At 36.5% G+C, this 21423-nt stretch overlaps 1 protein-coding gene across 5 annotated transcripts in view; it reads right to left on the bottom strand.

The window, feature by feature from the left end:
* Positions 1 to 21423, bottom strand: part of Dennd5b (DENN domain containing 5B) — a 184838-nt gene that overhangs the window by 19167 nt on the left and 144248 nt on the right. For 4 of the 5 annotated variants that reach the window (XM_078014938.1, XM_078014935.1, XM_078014937.1 and 1 more), the window contains 4 exons: positions 20477 to 20558; positions 10023 to 10151; positions 6759 to 6880; positions 2745 to 2890 (listed from right to left, as the gene is read on the bottom strand). In XM_078014938.1, coding sequence (XP_077871064.1) covers positions 2745 to 2890; positions 6759 to 6880; positions 10023 to 10151; positions 20477 to 20558 — 479 coding nt within the window. Of the gene's footprint in view, positions 1 to 2744; positions 2891 to 6758; positions 6881 to 10022; positions 10152 to 20476; positions 20559 to 21423 lie in introns of those variants that run through there. The other variant, XR_013422993.1, reaches the window with a different exon arrangement.

Raw genomic sequence — 21423 nt, 5'->3', positions numbered from 1 at the left:
ATACGTTCTAAAACTCTCAATGGGCATCTGAAACTACCATAGTACCAAACTTTATATCTCTACTAAGTTTTTGCCTATATGCTCTGGAAAGTTGCCACATAGTACCATAGTTAATCTGTCCTTCAACATTCCTGCCCTGGTGTCTTCTTTGTACCACTATTCTTATATCACTAGTATGAGAGTGATGGGGGCTATTATTAAGTAAGGGTTACATGAACGTAAGCAACTGTAATACCTCAATAGCTGATCTGATAACTTGTAATATGTGGGTGGCATGGATATACTGGGCAATGGAATGATTTACATCCTAAGCAGGACAGCATAACATTCCATCATGCTACTCAGAATGGTGTACAATTTTCAACTTATTAATAGGGTAGGGTGTAGTTCAGTGGTAGAACACTAGCCTAGCATATGCAATGCCCTTGGTTTGAAACCTAGCACAGCAAAAATAAAAAACCTAACTAAAAAATACCCAAGCAAACAAAATTAGCTTATGAATTATTTATCTCTGGGATTTTCTGTTTAATATTTTTGGACCGATTGACTGCAGGTAATTGAAACAATAGAAAGTGAAACTATAAAAAAAAGGGGGGGGCAACTACTGCAGTTATCAACATCCTTACTGACCCTTTGTGACAAGTGTAAAATAAAGCAATGACAATAGCAATTGTAAACATAAAAGCTAATTAAGTTCTGACTTTTTTATTTTTATTTTTTAGCACTACTGGGGACTGAACCCAGAAGCACTTTATCACTAGGCTACATCCTCAGCCTTCTTTAAAATTTTTTATTTTGAGACAGGTCTCACTAAGTTGCTAAGGCTGGCCCCGCAATTGTGATCCTTCTGTCTTAACCTCCTGAGTTATTGGGATTATGCCACTGCAACTGGCATAAATCCAGACTTTAAATATCTGATAAGAAAAGCATCATAGACCCTACATGTGTCAGAGAGAAACATCAGAATTATGAGTTTTAAAAGCATTTGATTTCTTTGTATCTCAGTGAGAAGGGGTCACAGTGAGTCAGCTGAGGGAGGATGGTACCTTGAATTACTCATGCAGCAGAGATGGAAAAGAGTGAATTGATACAGTGAGAGTGTTTGAAAACAGCAAGATAGGACTTACAATGGAGCGTATGTCCCATAATTGGTAGATGAAGAAAAGCCAAGGGTTTAACCTTTTATATACAAATGACTGTGAGTCCACTACATATATAAGGCCAAAATGAGATCTTGGGTGAGTACTGCGATTCTGAGTGGATACTGCTATTCCTAGACCCCAAAGGACACGAGAACAGGGCTTGCAGGTAGTACCACTTCTCTCTCTCTCTCTTTTTTTTATTATTGGTTGTTCAAAACACTACAAAGCTCTTGACATATCATATTTCATACATTTGATTCAAGTGGGTTATGAACTCCCATTTTTACCCCGTATACAGATTGCGGTATCACATCGGTTACACATCCACGTTTTTACATATTGCCATACTAGTGACTGCTATATTCTGCTTTCCTATCCTCTACTATCCTTTCCTATCCTCTACTATCCCCCCTCCCCTCTCTTCCCCTCCCATCTTCTCTCTCTATCCCATCTACTGTAATTCATTTCTCTCCCTTGTTTTGTTTTGTTTATTTTTTCCTTTCCCCTCACATCCTCTTATATGTAATTTTGTATAACAATGAGGGTCTCCTTCCATTTCCATGCAATTTCCCTTCTCTCTCCCTTTCCCTCCCACCTCTCTCCCTGTTTAATGTTAATCTTTTTCTCATGCTCTTCCTCTCTGCTTTGTTCTTAGTTGCTCTCCTTATATCAAAGAAGACATTTGGCATTTGTTTTTTAGGGATTGGCTAGCTTCACTTAGCATAATCTGCTCTAGTGCCATCCATTTCCCTGCAAATTCCATGATTTTGTCATTTTTTAGTGCTGCGTAGTTCTCCATTGTGTATGAGTGCCACATTTTTTTAATCCATTCATCTATTGAAGGGCATCTAGGTTGGTTCCACAGTCTAGCTATTGTGAATTGTGCTGCTATGAACATCGATGTAGCAGTATCCCTACAGTACGCTCTTTTAAGGTCTTCAGGGAATAGTCCGAGAAGGGCAATAATAGCTGGGTCAATTCCCAGCTTTCCCAGGAATCTCCATACTGCTTTCCAAATTGGCTGCACCAATTTGCAGTCCCACCAGCAATGTACAAGTGTACCCTTTTCCCCACAGTACCACTTCTCTCTTGAAATATGAACAGTTATCTATCTTCTTCCTACATGCTAAATTCAACTTCCATGTTGGGAAATACTTCACTAGGTGAGATCTGAAAACTATTATGCAACAAGGCATTTTGATAAAAATCGATCTATAAATGACATTATGTGGTTTAAAATCCATAAGCATGGATGTCAGCTCTCTGGTCCTTTTGCCAAAACATGGTTAAGTTGTGGCAGGGAGGAGATCGTTTATTCCAATGTTCTCTGCTTGCCACATTCTGTGTTAGGTACCAAGAATCATAAAATAGCAGAAAAATAGAGCTTAACAATGAAAATAACAACAATTAAAATACAGAACAGATTAGTGTAAGATACTTTAGACAACAATAAGCATATGATCACAAAAATGATCCAGTATGCTCCCACATTCCTTTATTTTATAGATTCATAGAAAACTGATAAAAAGCAAACTAGAATCCTTCCGTAGAACTAAATATGATACTTTTTTTTTTTGCTAAGAAAAGTATCTTGGACCCTACCTCAAAAGTCATCTCAAGGAGGTTTTTGGGAATCTGCATTATTCCTGTGTCTCCCAGCTCTCCTGATACACAGATCCAGGGGTTTGATGTGATGATTGCATTGCTCAGCTTTTTGATTGGGATGATCACTGACCTGTATGGAATCACTAAAATAAAAAAGGGAAAATTAATAAAGAATTACAATAAAGAAGCTCTTTTAACAAAACAAATATATAAGAACTGCTAATTTTCATAGATACTTTGCTTTTATGATCTTTTAATATGTACCTACACAAAAAGATGAGATCACAACTTCTAGTCTAGAATGAAAAGATTCAGGTTATGAAGACCCTATACTTTTTTTTTTTTTTTAAAGATAGAGTGAGAGAGAGGAGAGAGAGAGAGAGAATTTTTAATATTTATTTTTTAGTTCTCGGTGGACACAACATCTTTGTTGGTATGTGGTGCTGAGGATTGAACCCGGGCCACACGCATGCCAGGCGAGCGCGCTACCGCTTGAGCCACATCCCCAGCCCCAAGACCCTATACTTTTGCTGGTGGTTTCTATGATACATACATTGCCATGTACGAGTGGTTTATATGTCTCCATGATAATATACACCACCATTAAATTTATAAACAATATCAAGTATTAAAAAGAGAATACCTGAGGACCTGAACTCTATGCTATATAGTGTTTTCATTGCTTAATGTATTTAAAAATGAATTCTGTAATAAAATTGAGTACCAATGATGTTTTCATATGAAAGGAGTAGAAGATGACTTATAGATTAGTATTCCATTTTTTGCTGATTTTCTTGGAGAATGCTTAAAACACTGCACTTCAGAACTTCCCCCTTCCAAGTTTACTGTACAACACACAAAACTGATAATAAAAAACAATGGAGCCTCCACTTTGGGCACTGTGTAAAATCTATAATTCACAACTTGGGAAGCTGTTAAAGGTGACTCCTATGCAAGAGAACCTTGGGGAAAGGTCAAGATGTGGAAAGAGATCTATGTGAAGCTTTTCCCTCTAACAGTACATCCAAAAGCCCACCACTAGATGTCACCTTCCTATCATGGGCCTTGCCGCAAAGGTGGAAGGCACAAGTTAGATATCAGAGGTGTCCTCCCTTCTTTTAAATAATGGGGATGGGTAACACATATTATATGTGTGTGTGTGTGTGTGTGTGTGTGTATGTACATAAATGTATATACATTTATGTACATATATAAAAATAATTATATATATATATAATTTATTTCAAATAGAGTAGAATCAATATTTTTTTGTTGTTGGTATCCTTGGGATTTCTACTCATTTGGTTATAAGTGGGGTGGTCAGAAGCTGTCCTTGAAAGATCTACATATAGGATGAAAAACATTTAGTGGGCAAAGTGTCCAGACACAGCATCACAATAAGCTCACAGTTCAGCAAACTCTTAGGTAAGGAAAATGAACGGGATGAATGGTTAATTTCCTTAATTCTACATAAATGACTTTCTTTATGTTTGTGAATAATTGCCCTTTCTGTCCTTTTATTTTGGTTGGAGAAAAGGAAAATGTCAGAGGATAGGCCATACTTTCATGGTTTAGTAATCATCAGAATCAAATCGGTTTTGAAACTGAAAGCAGAAGAGGTTAGTGTAAGACTTTATTTTAGGTGCCAGAAGTCTCTCTAATTTCTTGCAGTGATAGGATTAGAAAAGTTGCAAAAAAAAAAAAAAAAAAAAAAAAGGCCTGTTTAGGGTCAGTAGTTCTGTACTGCAAAGGGCCCACAGATGCAAAACAGTGGTGATTCACACTGTTAAGTATAAAAGAGCAATATTATTAACTAAGACTACTTCTTTCATAAAGTATCTCAATTGCTCAAATTCAAAGAATTATTCAGATGAAGAAAAAGTCCAGATATAAGGAAGCCCTTAAGAATCTTAAATGACATTTATGTCTTTTAAAACTGTATATAACATTTCAGAATCATATAATTGAAGTAACATAATAAATTAATAATAACACAGATCCTGTCCCGTTTTTCTTTGGTATTCTCTCCTTCCTTCCTACAGGTATGTGGACAGAGAAGCCATATTCTGACCATGAGGTGATTAGCACACTCTGATAATGTCTAGGAGGAAATAGACATAGGTCTCGGTCTGTGACAGCACTGCAGATTGCCTACTACCAGACTACTTCTTACATAAGAAAAATAAATTACTGTTGTTTAAATAACTTCTTTTCAAAGTTTCTGGTATTTGCAGCTGAACACAATTCTTAACTGATACAAGCAAAAATTCTCCAAAATAGGGAGGGGAACACACTGAAAATAAGAATTAATAATGGTGGATAGAATAAATGCTGTGGTTCAGTTATCAAAAATACACTGAGGCTGGTGTGGTTCATGCCTGTAATCCCAGCAGTTTGGGAGGCTGAGGCAAGATTATGAGTTCAAAGCAAGCCTCAGGAATTTAGTGAGGCTCTAAGCAACTCAGGTAAGACTTTGTCTCTAAACAAATTATAAAATAAAGGTGTGTGTCCAACTACAACTAAAACAAAATATTAAAAAAAAGGGTGGGGGGCTGGGAATGTGACTCAGTAGTTAAGTACCTTTGGGTTCAATTCCTGGTACAAAAAAAGAAAACAAAACAAAATGTTAAAAAAAAACAAAAAAAACGTTGAGGCTGAATGTGGTGTGCTGTATGTTTCTAATCTCAATTGCTTAGGATGCGGAGGCAGGAGAAACACAAGTTCAAGGCCAGCCTGGGCCACTTATTTGAGACCCTATTTCAAAATAAAATAAAAAGGGATAAGGGATGTAGCTCAGTCACGGAGCATGTGAAGCCCTGGGTTCAATTCCTATTACTAGGGGGAAAAATGACAATCGGTATTTCCTCCCAACCTAGACCAACAATATCTAGCAAGATTCTGAGGTGTTTCTTGATCAACAAAATTAAATAATGTTGTTACATAAGCGTATTATTATTATACACTTATTCTTTGAATTTATGTATTTTGGATAAATATTGGAATATTTATTTAACAAAACATTCCTTTTTACACCCATTGTAGGTAACAATTATCATCAGATTGGGTGTTTTGGAAAGATGAATAAGTCAGAAATTAGTACACATGATGTTGCTCCTGGGATCTACATATGAGGAGGAAAACAAGATTGGTTGAAGGAGATATTAAGTTGTGATGCAGTCTTCTTTTTTAATTTTTTTTTTGTAGTTGTAGATAGAATGCCTTTATTTTATTTATTTTTATGTGCTGCTAAGGATGGAACCCAGGGCCTCACACATGCTAGGCAAGTGCTCTGCCACTGAGGTATAGCCCCAGCCCTGTGATGCAGCCTTTTTTTTTTTTTTAAAGGGAGACAAGAATCAAGCCAATTTTTTTTTTTTTTTTAGAGAGAGAGAGAGAAAGAGAGAAAGATATTTAATATTTATTTTTTAGTTTTCAGTGGACACAACATCTTTGTTTGTATGTGGTGCTGAGGATCGAACCCGGGCCACACGCATGCCAGGCGAGTGCGCTACCGCTTGAGCCACATCCCCAACCCTGATGCAGCCTTTTTGAAAATTTTATTTTATTTATTTTAGTTGATGGACCTTTATGTTTTATTTATATGTGGTGCTGAGAATCGAACTCAATGTCTCACACATTCAAGGCAAGCACTCTGCCACTGAGCCACAACCCCAGCCCTGTGATGCAGTCTTAATGATGTCCTCGGCTGACATCCACTGTGAGCTCTGAGATAGCTCTCTGATCAATCGTGGGATGCTGGCTGGCCCTGGCTGGAGGGTACATGCACAGGAAGGTAGTTTTCTTTAGCGAGGTACTACCGTAGGCTGGCTGGCAACTGAGGACTATCCCCCGCAGCTAAGGTATATCCTGCATTCCTAAATGGAGATCTGGGGGACCATCATAGTATACCTCATTGTACTATGGTATATCTCATTACTATAGATATGAACACTTTTATTCCATTAGTTACCTAACAGAGTCTTTACTTAACAGTCAGTTCTCCAGACTTACTGATAGTGGTGAACACACTGGTAAAGCAGAAATAGTCCACAGCATTGAGGGAAAGAAGATGGTAAAGAAACTGCTCTCTTTCTTCTTCACAACGTAGAAAAGCATAGCGCTTATAAAGCTTCCTAAAAACAAGTAAGACCAGCACAAAACAACAGTGTATTTTTTATACTTTTCATTATATTTAAAAATAAACACTTCACTAAACAAAGGAAAGAAAACAATGTTGAAAAAACAGAATTCACAAAAAATGGACATATTAACAGTTAATAAAAGGTTTTTAACTAGTAAAGGGGGAAAAATACATGAATTTTTTTTTTTTTTGATTGGGGACTGAACCCAGGGGTGTTTTACCACTGAGCTACACCCCCAGCTCCCCACATTAAAAAAAAAATTAAAATAACTTTATTTATTTTTATGTGAGGCTGAAGATTGAACCTAGCACCTCATATGTATGAGGTAAGGACTCTATCACTGAGCCACAATCCCAGCCCTCCAGCCCTTTTAATTTTTTTTTTTTTTTTGTGGTGCTGGGTATTAAACCTAGGGCCTTGTGCATGTGAGGCAAGCACTCTACCAATGGAACTATATCCCCAGCCCTCCCTTTTTAATTTTTTGTTTTAAGAAAAGGCCTTGCTAAGTTGCTACGGCTAGCCTTGCAGTTGCCTTCCTGTTACCCCAGTCTACCATGTTGCTGGGATAACCGGTATGTGACATCCTGCCTGCCTTTGCCATAAATTAAGTTTTTCTATTAAACTAATAGAAGTTGGACATGGTGGTGCATACCTGTAATCCCAGTGACTTGGAAGGCTGAGGTAGAAGGATTACAAATTCAAGGCCAGCCTGTCCAACTTAGTGAGACCCTGTCTCAAAAAAATGTAAAGGGCTAGGGATGCAGCTCAATGTAAAGCAACCCTGGGTTCAATCCCCAGTACTGTAAACAAAATAAAACAAAAAATGAAACAATAAAGATTTAAAAATTATAACTGGCACCAAGGAGGAGCCAATGTTATCCTTATAGTTGGTGGGATTGCAAATTTCAGGAAAGCAATTTATTGGTAAGTTCCTGTCAACTAGTCATAACCGTTAACTCATAAATTTAACTTTTAGGGATCAGTCCTAATTATACAATATGAAATGTGGGCGAAGGTTTACTTACAGCTGGGCATGGTGGCGCATGCCTATATTGCCAGTGGTTTGGGAGGCTGAGGCAGGGGATTGAGAGTTCAAAGCCAGCTTCAGCCACTTAGTGAGGCCCTAAACAATTCAGCAAGACCTTGCCTCTAAATAAAATATTAAAATAAGGGCTGAGGGATGTGGCTCAGTGGATAAGGTGCCCTTGGGTTTAATCTCTAGTACCAAAAGAAAAAAAAATTTTAAAAAGATTTACTTACAAATGTCCACTAAAATGTTATTTGTGAAGTAAAAACCTTTTAGGCTGGGGTTGTAGCTGGGATGAAGTAAGATCCTGGGTTCAATTCCCAGCAGTGACAAAAAACAAAAAATAAATAAAAACAAAAATGTTTCACAATATATTCACATGCTGGAATACTGTTTTGGCCATTTAAGATAAAAGTTTATGAAGGGTTTTAACAATGGCATAGTCGCTACTACTAAAAATATTACTCTTTTTATTTTTTTGGGTTGGGGTAACTAGGGATTGAATTCAGGGGTACTCAACCACTAAGCCACATCCCCAGCTGTTTTTTGTATTTTATTTAGAGACAGGGTCTCACTGAGTTGCTTAGTGCCTTGCTTTTGCTGAGGCTGGCTTGGAACTCTCAGTCTTCCTGCCTCAGTCACCCGAGCTGCTGGGATTATAGGTGTGAGCCACCACGCCTGGCTTAATATATTTAATTCTTTTTTTTTAAAAATCTTTGTTTTATTTAATTATTTATTTTTTCATGTGATGCTGAGGATCGAACCTAGTACCTCACACATTTGAGGCAAGCACTCAACCACTGAACTACAACCCCAGCCTCATATATTTAATTCTTATGACAATCCTATGAGATAAGTCTATTAGCAACCTCATTTTTTATAAATGGAAGAACAGAGGCATAGAGAAGTTAATTATCTTGTCCAAAGCCATTCAAAAAGTAAGGAGTAAAGGCAGTATTCAGACTTTAGGGTTTAAACTTTTATATATTGTAAAACCATGTTAGGCTAAAAAAGGATGGCACTGAATTGCAAATACAGTATAATTTTAACTAAGAAGGTATGAATAGATGACAGTATAGATGAAAGTACAGAAATACTTAATATTGTTCTTTATGCAGTAGGATTATAAACTATCATGTTCTTCTTCTTTGTACTTTTTTTTTGTTTGTTTTTGGCAATGGTGATTGAACTCAGGGGCACTTTATCACTGAACTGCATCTCCAGTCTTTTTTATTTTGAGAAAGGGTCTTGCTAAATTTCTGAGGGTCTTGCTAAATTGCTGGAACTTGTGATCTTCCTGCCTCAGCCTCCCGAGTTGCTGGGGTTAAAGTTGTGTGCCACTATGCCTGGCTCTTTGTACTTTAGCCACAATGGGCATAAATGACTTTAATGATTGGGGGAAAAAATGTTAAAAGACAAGGTCTGGTTCACAGTTGATAAATTACATTTTATTATCAAAACGACTCTCTGGACATTAAGACATCCTAAAATGCTCATGGGGTATTAATCCAAGGGTGATACATATAAAAGTAGAACTACAAAAAGCACTGGGTTACTATGATGGGATTACAATAAACTGTCATATTTAGGTCTTGGTTAGATTCTTTACATATATATGCTCTTAAAAACTCAAAAGTCCTCAGCCTTCAAAAAAGCTCTAATGTACACATTCAGACATGCATTCAGGATTTCTTGATAAAGGAAACTACCAAACCAATTAACAATTAATTGTCAGGCTATTAAATGGTTTCCTGGCTTTAGATTATTGAGCATAATGTTGGCAAGACTGTCATAAACCCTTTACTGTGAACCTTTCTCCCATCCTTTTTATGCTACTCTAGGTTTCAAAGTTGCTGTCAAACTGTACAGATGAATTATTATTTTTTTCTGATTAGAACATAGTAATCTGGCCCTTGGCTATAAAATATGATGAGTCCTCCCAGCAATGATCAAATATTATGTTAAGATAGTTTCTTATTCTGAAGTATACTCCTGTTACACAATAAGAATTCATGTGCAAACAAATCAGCAATTCATGCTAAAGATGCCAGTTTGTCAGCTTTGCCAACATACAAAACAGAAAGGTCTCAAAAGGCAATATCTTACTTGGTAAGTGGTTGGTTAGAGAGCAACTGCTTGAGATGCTGGGACAAAAGCTTCTTCTCTAGAGATAATCTTATCCATGCCCGAGCTCGTCCAACATCAGTTTTGATCTCACTCATGTTTTGAATATGCCTAAAAAAACAGTAGTAACAGTAAAGACAGATCCTAAGGAAAACCTTGAGCTAAAAAAGAACTAACAAAGAATTAACAGTTGTGGGCACCAAAAAGCTGTTTCATACTTAGAGGAAGCAATGGGTAATACACAATTTGAAGGCCCATTAAACCTTAAAAAGTTCCATCTGAATCATGAATTTAGCCCCCACCTCAGAACTGTCATTATAATACAAACACACAAGCAACAACATCTTAAGATAAAGCATTTAACAGTCATCTATTCTTTCAGACTTATTATGTCCCTGTTTCATCCTCCGAGTTACCTATAAACAGGCACTTGATGATTCCTGATGCTAAAGAAAAGTAATAAAACAATATGAACAGTTAAGTTCTAATTCAAAATAATTGTTCTATAGTTTAAAAATGAGCCATAACTTTAATCCACTTAACTATTTATTCTTACTCTTTTCCCTTATTTTTGTTTTGTAGTAATAGAGATTAAACCCAGGAGTACTCCATCACTGAACTACATCCCTAGTCCTTTTTAGTATTTTTTAAATTTTGAGGCAGCTGTACCCTACGTTGCCCAGGTTGGCCTCTGATTTATGATCTGCCTGCCTCATGAACATATGGAATTACAGGTATGTGCCACTAAACCTGGTAACTACTCATCTATTTTTCAAGTTGCCCCAGACAATATATGGAAAATATAAAAATTTTACTTTTATGGTATCAGAAGTCACATTATACTGTGTTGATAATCTTAAAAGCTAGAAAGATTTAGGTAATTATGTGGCTACACAAAAAAAATTGTGTAGTCAAACAACAATTAAAAGTTACATCTTTTAACTGGGTGCAGTGGCCCTTGCCTGTAATCCCAGTGACCTGGGAGGCTGCGGCAGGAGGATTATAAATTCAAGGCCAGCCTCAGTCACTTGGCAAGGCCCTAAGCAACTTAGGGAGACCCTATCTCAAAATAAAAAATTTAAAAAAGAACTGGGGATGTGGCTAAGTGGTTAAATGTTCTTGGGTTTGATTCTCCAGAACCAAAAAAATAAAATAAAATAAAAGTTATGTCTATGTATAAATTAGTATTCCATGTAAATGTCAGTGCTATATTTAGCCGAACTGAATTTATCTTCCTAAATAATTTTTTTTCCTAAAGGGGAAAGGAGGATCAGACAAGAAGGACAAGCCTTAGAGAGAGGGTAAATTATAAAAACCACCACAGGGAGGTGAGTCATGAAAAAGCCTTTGTTACTATATAATGCATCATTTCTCATTTGATTTTTTTTTTTTAAATATCCAGAATGACTCATTCCGGCTGTAATAAATACTGCAACAAAACCTATTCTCTGCTGAGTCTAAGCATCCAGAATAAGGAAAAAATCCTCTCTGTAACACACACATGTTCTTGCTTTTTTCTTCACTTTCTCCCTTTTTCTTCTCCTCACCCTGAATGTGAAGAAGTAGCACTTTAATCTTCAGTGCTGATGTATGAGCCAACACTCTTGATCAATAAGATGCAAAGCACTGTTATCACATTACATAGACAGATACACTAAAGAAATGACTTAAAAAAAAAACCAAGCCAGAATCAGGAGGTAGAGTTGTGACTGGGTGTGGTGTAATCCCAGTAACTCAGGATTCTGAGGTAGGAGGATGGCAAGTATGAGGCCAGCCTTGGCAACTTAGCAAGACTCTGTCTCAAAGTAAAATAAAAAAGGCTAAAGGTGTAGTTTGGTGGTATAACACTCATCAGTTCAATTCCTAGTATCCCCCTGTCTCCCCTGAAGCTGTGTTATAATTTTTGTGGGATTTAACCAAAACCATCTTACGTCTAAGAATTTTTTCAGATTTTATAATACTTATTTAATTTAATTTATTTTTATTTTTTTTTGAGAGAGAGAGAGAGAGAGAGAGAGAGAGAGAGAGAGAGAGAGAGAGAGAGAGAATTTTTAGTATTTAGTTTTTAGTTATTGGCGGACACAACATCTTTGTTTGTATGTGGTGCTGAGGATCGAATCCGAGCCACACGCATGCCAGGCGAGTGCGCTAACACTTGAGCCACATCCCTAGCCCTTATAATACTTATTTTAAAGGAATTAATGCTATTAAACATGGTCATTAACAGAGAAATCTGGTGTCAAGTAACATCCTCTTGGACCCTGGTTCTTACTGGTCTGGTGACAGTAGCTAGGCACCTGACAACCCAATTGGGTACCTTCCATATGAGTCTCTGAAAGAGCAGTGGCTATTCCTCAGCCAAGGACATTCCCCAATTGATAACAAAGGTGACTAAAAGCAATAAAGTCTTAAACTACTATTTTTTTCTACTGCATTTTCTTTAAATTTAATTAGTATGCTTCTTTAAAAATGACCCTGTCATTCTTGTGGCATTTCCTTATTTGTGGCACCACAAGATGCCTCGGACTTTTCCTGTTTTTGTTTTTTTCTTTTCTCAGTATTGGAATCCTGGAATCATCCATTCCCTAGGAAGCCCTGGTTCCTCCCATTAGAGAACTATTTATTTATTTTTGCAGTACTCGGGGTTAAATGCACTGACCTATATCCCCTTTTTTATTTTGTATTTTGAGATGGTTCTGTGTTGCCCAGGTTAGACTTGAACTTGTGATCCTCCTGCCTCAGCCTCCTGAATAGCTGGGACTGCAGTGTGCATTACTGTGTGCAGCTACAAAATGATATTTAGAAATTAATATATGAGAGGCCAGTGTGCTCACTGTTACTGAGGTACTACTCTTCCAGTTCTTGTCCATGCAAAAAGCTTAGAAATATATCAGTCACTTCCTGGGGGAGGATCTGGAAGAGAGGTTGACTAAGAAGCAGCACAGGGAATTTGGTGGGTGAACAAAACTGTTCTTTATCATGATTGTGTATTTGTGAAGTCCAACAGAACTACATACTAACAAAGACTAAACTTCATTGTACATAAATTTGGGAAAAACAAAACAAATTCACCAACCAAAATGTGGAGGTAACCCAAAATGGAATACAAAGTAACAAAAAGAACAGGACTGTATTATTATTATTAATAAATAGTATAACCATAGTGAAGTGAATGGAGAGAATAAAAGATACTAATCTAAGCTTTAGAAAACAATATTTTGATTGGATACTGAAAGGCCAAAGACAAAGCTAGAGTTAGACATGAACACTGTGCTAATTTAGTTAATAAGCTTTTTTTCTCATATGGTTTAGCAATTAAAAAATTACCTAGTATGTATACAAAACATGTAAGAGTTATACAAATAAGTAAATATATTCTAGATAATGGAAGTCAGGTTTCTAGTGGTTATAGAAAGAAGTTACAAATATGAATTATAATGTGAGATATTATTAACCATTACGGAGCCCAAGGTCACTTTTTTTTTTTTTTTTTTTTTAAAGACAGAGTTGACCAGGCTGCTCCTCAACTTCTGTGCTCAACTGATTCTTTAGCCTCAGCATTACAGGTCTACATCACCATGCTGGTTCAGGGCCCAAGGTCTTAACCAATGTACAACATTGCTCATAAAGTGAACAGAGTGAAATCCAAGCAGCACCTCCTCTCCCTGATAAAATAAATAAAAGTAAAATAGAAGAAAGTAAAACAGCAGGAACTAGAAGGAGCTTACAGTAGCCTTACATGATGTGTCTGTCCCCCACTGCAAATTGAATCAAGAATTGCTTTCCACTGAGTTATATCTCTAGCTTTCTTGCTTCGATCTATCTATCTATCTATCTATCTATCTATCTATCTATCGATCGATCGATCGATCGATCGATCGATGGATCGTACTGGGTATCGAACCCAGTTGGTACTGGGGTACTCTACCATCAAATAATATCCCCAGCCCCCCTTTTTTAATATTTAAATTTTTTTTCAGTTGTAGATAGACACAATGCCTTTATTTTATTTGTTTATTTATATGTGATGCTGAGGATCGGACCCAGGGCCTCATGTGTGCAAGGCAAGTGCTCTACCACTGAGCCACAACCCCAGTCCCTTAAAATAATTTTTATAACTTTATTTTATTTATTTATTTTTTATGTGGTACTGAGGACTGAACCCAGTGCCTCACCCAAGCTAGGCAAGTGCTCTACCACTAAGCTAGCTACAGCAACAATGCCCCCAGCCCTTTTTATTTGGAGACAGGGTCCCACAAAATTGCCCAAACTGCTGTTAAACTTGTGATTCTCCTGCCTCAGGCTCCAGTGCACAACCATATCAGGCAACTACTTTGTGTGTGTATGTGTGTGTGGTGCTGGGGATTGAAACCAGGGCCTTGTGCATGTGAGGCTAGCACTCTACCAACTAAGCTATATCCCCAGCCCCCACTTTTTAATGAGGTTTCAGAAATTTGGCTTGAGTTCACAGTGGCAAAGCTTTAAACCACCACCTCCTTAAGGTGATGGCTACTGTGAAGCCATTGTAAAACACAGGTAGTTGTATATTTTTGTTAAGAGAGCTGAACCCATTTCTTCTCAAAAAAAATAATAAGCCAAAAAGGACAACTACATTTCATCTACCAAAGAGTAATAAAACTTAAGACATAAATATATAAATTGATTCAGATGGCAACTAACATTTTGTGATTCTTAGTATGGGCTATGTACTTAAGTTCTTTACATAAACTAACTCATTTATTTCTCATTTAATCACTTCCTGGCCTTTGGCTAAGATCAAGTATAATTCTCATAATACTCCCAACAATATGCTGTCTGCAAGAGACTCACCTCATAGGCAAAGGCATCCATAGACTAAATTGAAAGGATGAGAAAAAATATACCCCATTCATATGGGACTTGTAAAGAAGTAGGGGTTGCTATTCTCATATCAGATAAAGTGGACTTCAAGACAAGAGCAATCAGAAGAGACAAAGAAGATAACTTAATATTGCTTAAGGAAATCATACATCAACAAGATATAATTATTATAAATATTTATGCCCCAAACAATGGAGCATCTATGTATATCGAAAAAAACTTTCTCAATATTAAGAATCAAATATATCACAATAAAATAATACTGGGTGACTTTAACATGCTTCTCATCACTGGGTAGATCATCCAAAAATAAACTAAGTAAAGATTCTACAGAATTAAAACATACAATTAATAATACGCACCTAACAGATATCTATAGATTGAATTCACTTTCTTTTCAGCAACACATGGAACATTTTCTAAAATAGACCCTGTTTTGGGTTGCAAATCTTGGCAAATACTAAAAAACAAAACCCACAAACATCTTGCATTCTATCAGATCATAATGGAATAAAATTAGAAATCAATAATAAAATAAAAACATAAACCACTCCAATACCTGGAGATTAAATAATATATTTTTGAATGATGAATGGATAGAAGAAATTGGGGAGAAATAAAAAAAATTCTTAGAAGCAAATGAATATAGTGGTACAATACATCAAAATCTCTGGGACAATATGAAGGCAGTTCTAAAGTAAAAGTTCACAGCCATGAGTGCATACATTAAAAGAATAGAAAAATACCAAATAACTGGGCTCAGTAGCGCACGCCTATAATCCCAGTGACTCGGGAGGCTGAGGCAGGAGGATCACAAGTTCAAAGCCAGCCTCAGCAACAAGGAGGCGCTAAGCAACTCAGTGAGAACCTGTCTCTAGGCCTGGGGATGTGGCTCAGGGGTTGATCAATGCCAAAAAATAAAAAAGAAAGAAAAAACCAAACTAAAACAAACAAACAAACAAACAAACCCCAAACCAAACAAGCCAACAAAAACCTCCACATTAAAAAGATACTGCACTGGGGCTGGGGGGCTGGGGTTGTAGCTCAGCAGTAGAGTGCTTGTCTCATATGTGCGGGACCCTGGGTTTGATCCTCAGCACCACATAAAAATAAATAAGTGAAATAAAGGTAGTGTGTCCAACTACAACTAAAAAATAAATATTAAAAAAGATACTGCACCATGAGCAAGTGGGTTTCACTCCAGGGATGCAAGGTTGTTTCAACATGGAAATCAATAAATGTAATTCACCACAGAAATAGAAGTAAGGACAAGAATCATATGACTATTTCAACAGATGCAGAAAGAGCATTTTACAAAGTATAGCACCCATTCATATTTAAAACACTAGAAAAACTAAGGATAGAAGAAACTTATCTCAACACTGTAAAGGCTGTATATGACAAATGCAAGGTCAACATTATATGGAATGGAGAAAATCTGAAAGCATTTCCTCTAAAAACAGGAACAAGATAAGGATGCCCACTTTCACCACTCCTGTTCAACATAGTCCTTCAGACTCTGGCCAGAGCAATCAGTAAGAGAAGAAAATTGAAGGTATACAAATAGGAAAAGAAGGGTGAAAATTTTCTCTTGTTTGTTGACAACATGATCCTATATTTAGAAGACTCCAAAAAATACTCCACCAGGAGACTTCTAGAGCATGTAAATTAATTCAGCAAAGTAGCAGCATCAATCACATGCCTAGACTGCAATGATGAATAAGCTGAAAAAGTAATTAGTAAAAGTATCTCATTCACAATAGCCTCAAAAAGAATAAAATACCTGAGAATCAACAAAAGAGGTTGAAGGGCCCCTACAATGAAAACTATAGAATACTAAAGAAAGAAATTGAAGAAGACCTTAGAAGATGGAAGGACCTCTCATGTTCTTGGATAGATAGAATTAATATTGCCAAAATGGACATACTACCAAAAGCACCATATAGCTTCAATGCAATTCTCACCAAAATTTCAATGACATTCTTCACAGAACTAGAAAAAGCAGTTATGACATTCATTTGGAAAAACAAGAGACCGGGGATGGGACTGTAGCTCAGGGGTAGAGGGTTTGCCTAGCACGTGTGAGGCCCTGGGTTCAATCTTCAGCAAATAAAATAAAGGTATTGTATCCATCTACAACTGCAAAAAACAAACAAACAAACAAACAAAAAACCTCCAAGAGACCCCAAAACAGGGCTCAGGGTGAGAAAAGCGAAGCAGGAAGCATCACAATACTGGACTTCAAATTATATTATAGAACTATAATAATAAAAACAGCATAGTACTTGCACCAAATAAGCATGGAGACCAATGAAACAGAAAAAAAGACACAGAGACAATACCACATAAATGTGAAGTATCTCATATTAGACAAAGGTGCCAAAAAATTTGTTGGAGAAAAGGTAGCTTTTTTAACAAATGATGCTGGGAAAACTGGAAATCCATACGTAGGAGAATAAAATTTAAACCCTGTATTTCACCCTGTACAAAAGTCAACTCAAAATGGAACAAAGACCTAGGAATTAGACCAGAAAGCCTGCAATTGCCAGAAGAAAATACAGGCCCAATACTGCAACATGTCAGCTCAGGAACTGATTTCCTTAAGATGACTCATAAAGCACAAGAAGCAAAACAAAAAATCAGTAAGTGGGATGGTATCAAATTAGAAAGCTTCTGCACAGCAAAGGAAACAATTAGTTGCGTGAAGAGAGCCAACAGAATGAGAGAAAATCTGTTACCTGCTCTTCAGACAGGGAATTAATATCCAGGATATACAAAGAACTAAAAAAAAAAAAACAAGCAATAAATGGGTAAAGAGCTGGGCATGTTGGTTCATGCCTGTAATCCCAGAGGCTTAGGAGGCTGAGGTAGGAGGACAGCAAGTTCAAAGCCAGCCTCCATAACTTAGCAAGGACTTAAGCAACTTAGTGAGAATTTGTCTCTAAATAAAAAATAAAAATGGCTGGGGATGTGGCTCAGTGGTTAAGTGTCCCTGGGTTCAGTTTTCACTACGGGAAAAAAAAAGAACCAAAAAGACACTTCTCAAAGAAAGAAATACAAATGGTCAACAAATACATGAAAAAATATTCAACATCTCTAGCAATTAAAGAAATGCAAATTAAAACTACATTGAGATTTTATCTCACTCCAGTCAAAATGGCAATTAGCAAGAATATAAGTAACAATAAAGATTGGTGAGGATAAGGGGAAAAAGGTACACTCATACTTTTTTGGGACTGCAAATTAGTGCAACTACTCTGGAAACAGCATGGAGATTCCTTAAAAACAAAACAAGCTGTAATCCTAGTGGTTCCAGAGGCTGATACAGGAAAATCCAGAGTTCAAAGCTAGCCGCAGCAAAAGGCACTAAACAACTCGGTGAGCCCCTGTCTCTAAGTAAAATACAAAATAGGGTTGGGGATATGGCTCAGTGGTCGAGTGCCCCTGAGTGCAATCCCTGGTACCCCTCAAAACCAAAAAAACCAACCAACCAAACAAACAAACAAAAAACAGACTATGAATGGAACCCATCATATGATCCAACTATCCCACTCCTTGGTTTTATATCCAAAAGATTTAAAATCAGCATACTATGGTGATACAGCCACATCAATCTTTATAGTAACACAATTCACGATAGACAAGCTTTGGAGCCAACCTAGGAGCTCTTCAGTAGATTAATGGATAAAGAAAATGTGTCATATGTACACAATGTAGTATTACTCAGCCATAAAGAAGAATGGCTTTATGACATTTGTCAGTAAATGGACAGAACTGGAGACTAACATCCTAAGTTAAATAAGCCAGTCCCCAAAAGTCAAAAAGTCAAAGGTTGAAAGCTAATCCAAAATAGGAGGAGGGCAGATTAAAAAAAATGAAAGATCAGTGCAGTAGACAAAGAGGAATGAATGGAAGAAAGGAGAGATGGGATAGGGAAAGACTGTGGAATGAATATGACCTAACTTTCCTTCCATATATGAATATACCACAGTGAATCTCACTATCATGTACATCCACAAGGCACTGATTAAAAAATAAAAAAGTATAAGTAAATAGCAGAATCAGTAGAGTGGAATGAAGGGAACAGAGGAGGAGACGGGAAGAGAAAGGGGAACTACTGGGGACTAAATTAGAACATACTATATTCCATGATTTTATAATTATGTCAAAATGAACCCTATTTTTATGTATAACTAAAAATAACCAATGGGAAAAAAATACAAATGCTGGCAAGGATGTGAAGAAAAAGGTACACCCATACCTTGTTGGTAGGACCACAAATTAATACAATCAGCCTGGAGAGCAGTAAAAGATTTCTCAAAAAACTAGGAATGTAACCACTATATGACCCACTTATAAATATCCACTCCTTAGTATTTATCCAAAAGGAATAAAATCAGCATACTGTTGTGATGCAGCTATATCCATAGTTGAAAGCAATGCGACTCACAATAGCCAAGTTATGGAACCAGCCCAGGTGTCCATCAATAGATGAATGGATTAAGAGAATGTATATGTGTGTACACACACAAACACATATACACACAATGGAGTTTTATTCAGTTACAAAGAATGAAATTATGGCATTTGCCAGTCCAGTAAATGGAAGGAACTGGAGAACATCAAGCTAAGTGAAATAAGTCACACTCAGAAAATCAAGGGCTGAATGTTCTCTTTCATATGTGAAAGCTAGAGCAAAGTGAGGGAAAAAAAGTGTATGTGTATGTTGGGGGAAGAATATCATAAGGACAGAGGGAAGATCAGTGGAGTAAAAGGAGACAGAGGGAGAGGAAGGAGAGAGAGGAAAGGGGAGGAAATGCAGAATTAATCTGACAAAAATATGCTAGATGCTTGTTTAAATATACCACAGTGAATCCCACCTGTATGTATATCTATAAAGTACCAGTTAAAAATAAATAAATAGAAGGAAGACCAGCAGAATAAAAGTGGGGAATAAGGGGATTGGGAGGGGAGGAAAGAGGAAGCACTGGTGAATTAAAATAGAGCAAATTAAATTTCATACCTGCATGTTATGTCAAAATGAACTCAGTCATTATGTATAACTATGATGCACCAATAAAAGCATTAAAAAAAGAAAAAAAGCCTTACTTTCTTCATTAAAAAATCTACTTTAGATGTCTTATCCTTTCTGAAGACTTCTAAGACCAGTAATTGGGAAGTGATAGGTTTGTATTTGCTCCAAACTAAATTCTACCTGACCATTATTTTCTGCCAAATAATTAGATGTATTTTGGTCTGTATCTATAGACAGCAAGTATTTAAAAGGCGCTTTTAAAAAACAAACAAAATAAGGAATAAAATAGTTTAGAGATGTTTTAGCTGGGAGAATAACTCAGTGGTAGAGTACTTGCTTAGTATGTGTCAGGCTTTGGGGTTAATCCATAAAAAACAAACAAAACAGAAACAAATGTTTAAAAACAAAAGAAGCACATGCTTAAAAACTTCTTAGTTGCACCTTCCCTTTGGAATGAAAAAAATATGTTATTTGAGCGATTTAGGTGAAAGCCATGAAATACATCAAAGTCATAACCATACGCTAACATTGTAATAAATACCTCATATCTTGGATGAGAGAGACTCTGAGTGTTGGTAACATAACTCCTGAGTCAGATTTTCTTCTTTCTGGTCCCAGGGCAACTAGTAGAAAAACACCAGCAAAGTATTAGAAAAATAACATTAAGACTTGAAATTTAAAATGAATCTTTCCTAACAAATAATACAATATGTGCAAACTCTGGCCATAAGGGCTGTCATTTTCTACAGCTATTCATTCTAATAGCTCTGGATGATTACATGAAAGCAATGTCCACAAATTAAGTGATTAAATATGTGAACCTTCATCTCCAGACTCATAAATTGTAATCACACAGTTTTAAACTCTGGAAGTATTTTTTTTTTAATTGTAACAGTTTTGGCTCTTCAGTTTGATAATCTTCTACTTCAAAGTTAACAATCCAACCTATGTTATGTACTCCATTCAAAGTGAGTAATCTCAATAGATGTTCTGAATTATAATGTCCATGAGTTATTCTCTTATGAAGTCTAAACAGTTAACATGTATGAAAGGAGAGATGATGATCTTTTGTACCAATAGCCAACAAATCAACTATTGGTTAAAATATGGTGGCTAGGGTGTTCAGTCTGGCTTTACATGAGACACCATGAGTTTTGTGCCCTTTCTTCATTTCCATTTTCCCATTTGTAAATGAAAACTAAATTGCAACCTCACACTTGGCAAATACATTGATATAAATAGAATTTAGGATGTGGCGTTTTGCTCTACCTTGAACCTTTATTTTTCTCAGTTTTTAGGTGCATTTTACTTTGTGAGATCAGGATACAATAACAGAACAAACACACATATATATATGCATACACACATATAAACCTGGCTTTGAGAAATTTGGGTAGAGAACATTTTGGTGTATTAGTATTTATACTTTTTTGGTACTTGAGGCTATTTGTTTAGGCAGTTTGGGGAGGGAATTCTAAATGAAAAGAC

The sequence above is a fragment of the Ictidomys tridecemlineatus genome, chromosome 6 (assembly GCF_052094955.1).
Source record: "Ictidomys tridecemlineatus isolate mIctTri1 chromosome 6, mIctTri1.hap1, whole genome shotgun sequence".
Lineage (NCBI taxonomy): Eukaryota > Metazoa > Chordata > Mammalia > Rodentia > Sciuridae > Ictidomys > Ictidomys tridecemlineatus.
The sequence above is the reverse complement of the archived record's forward strand: the minus strand, read 5'-3'. Positions and strand labels throughout refer to the sequence as shown.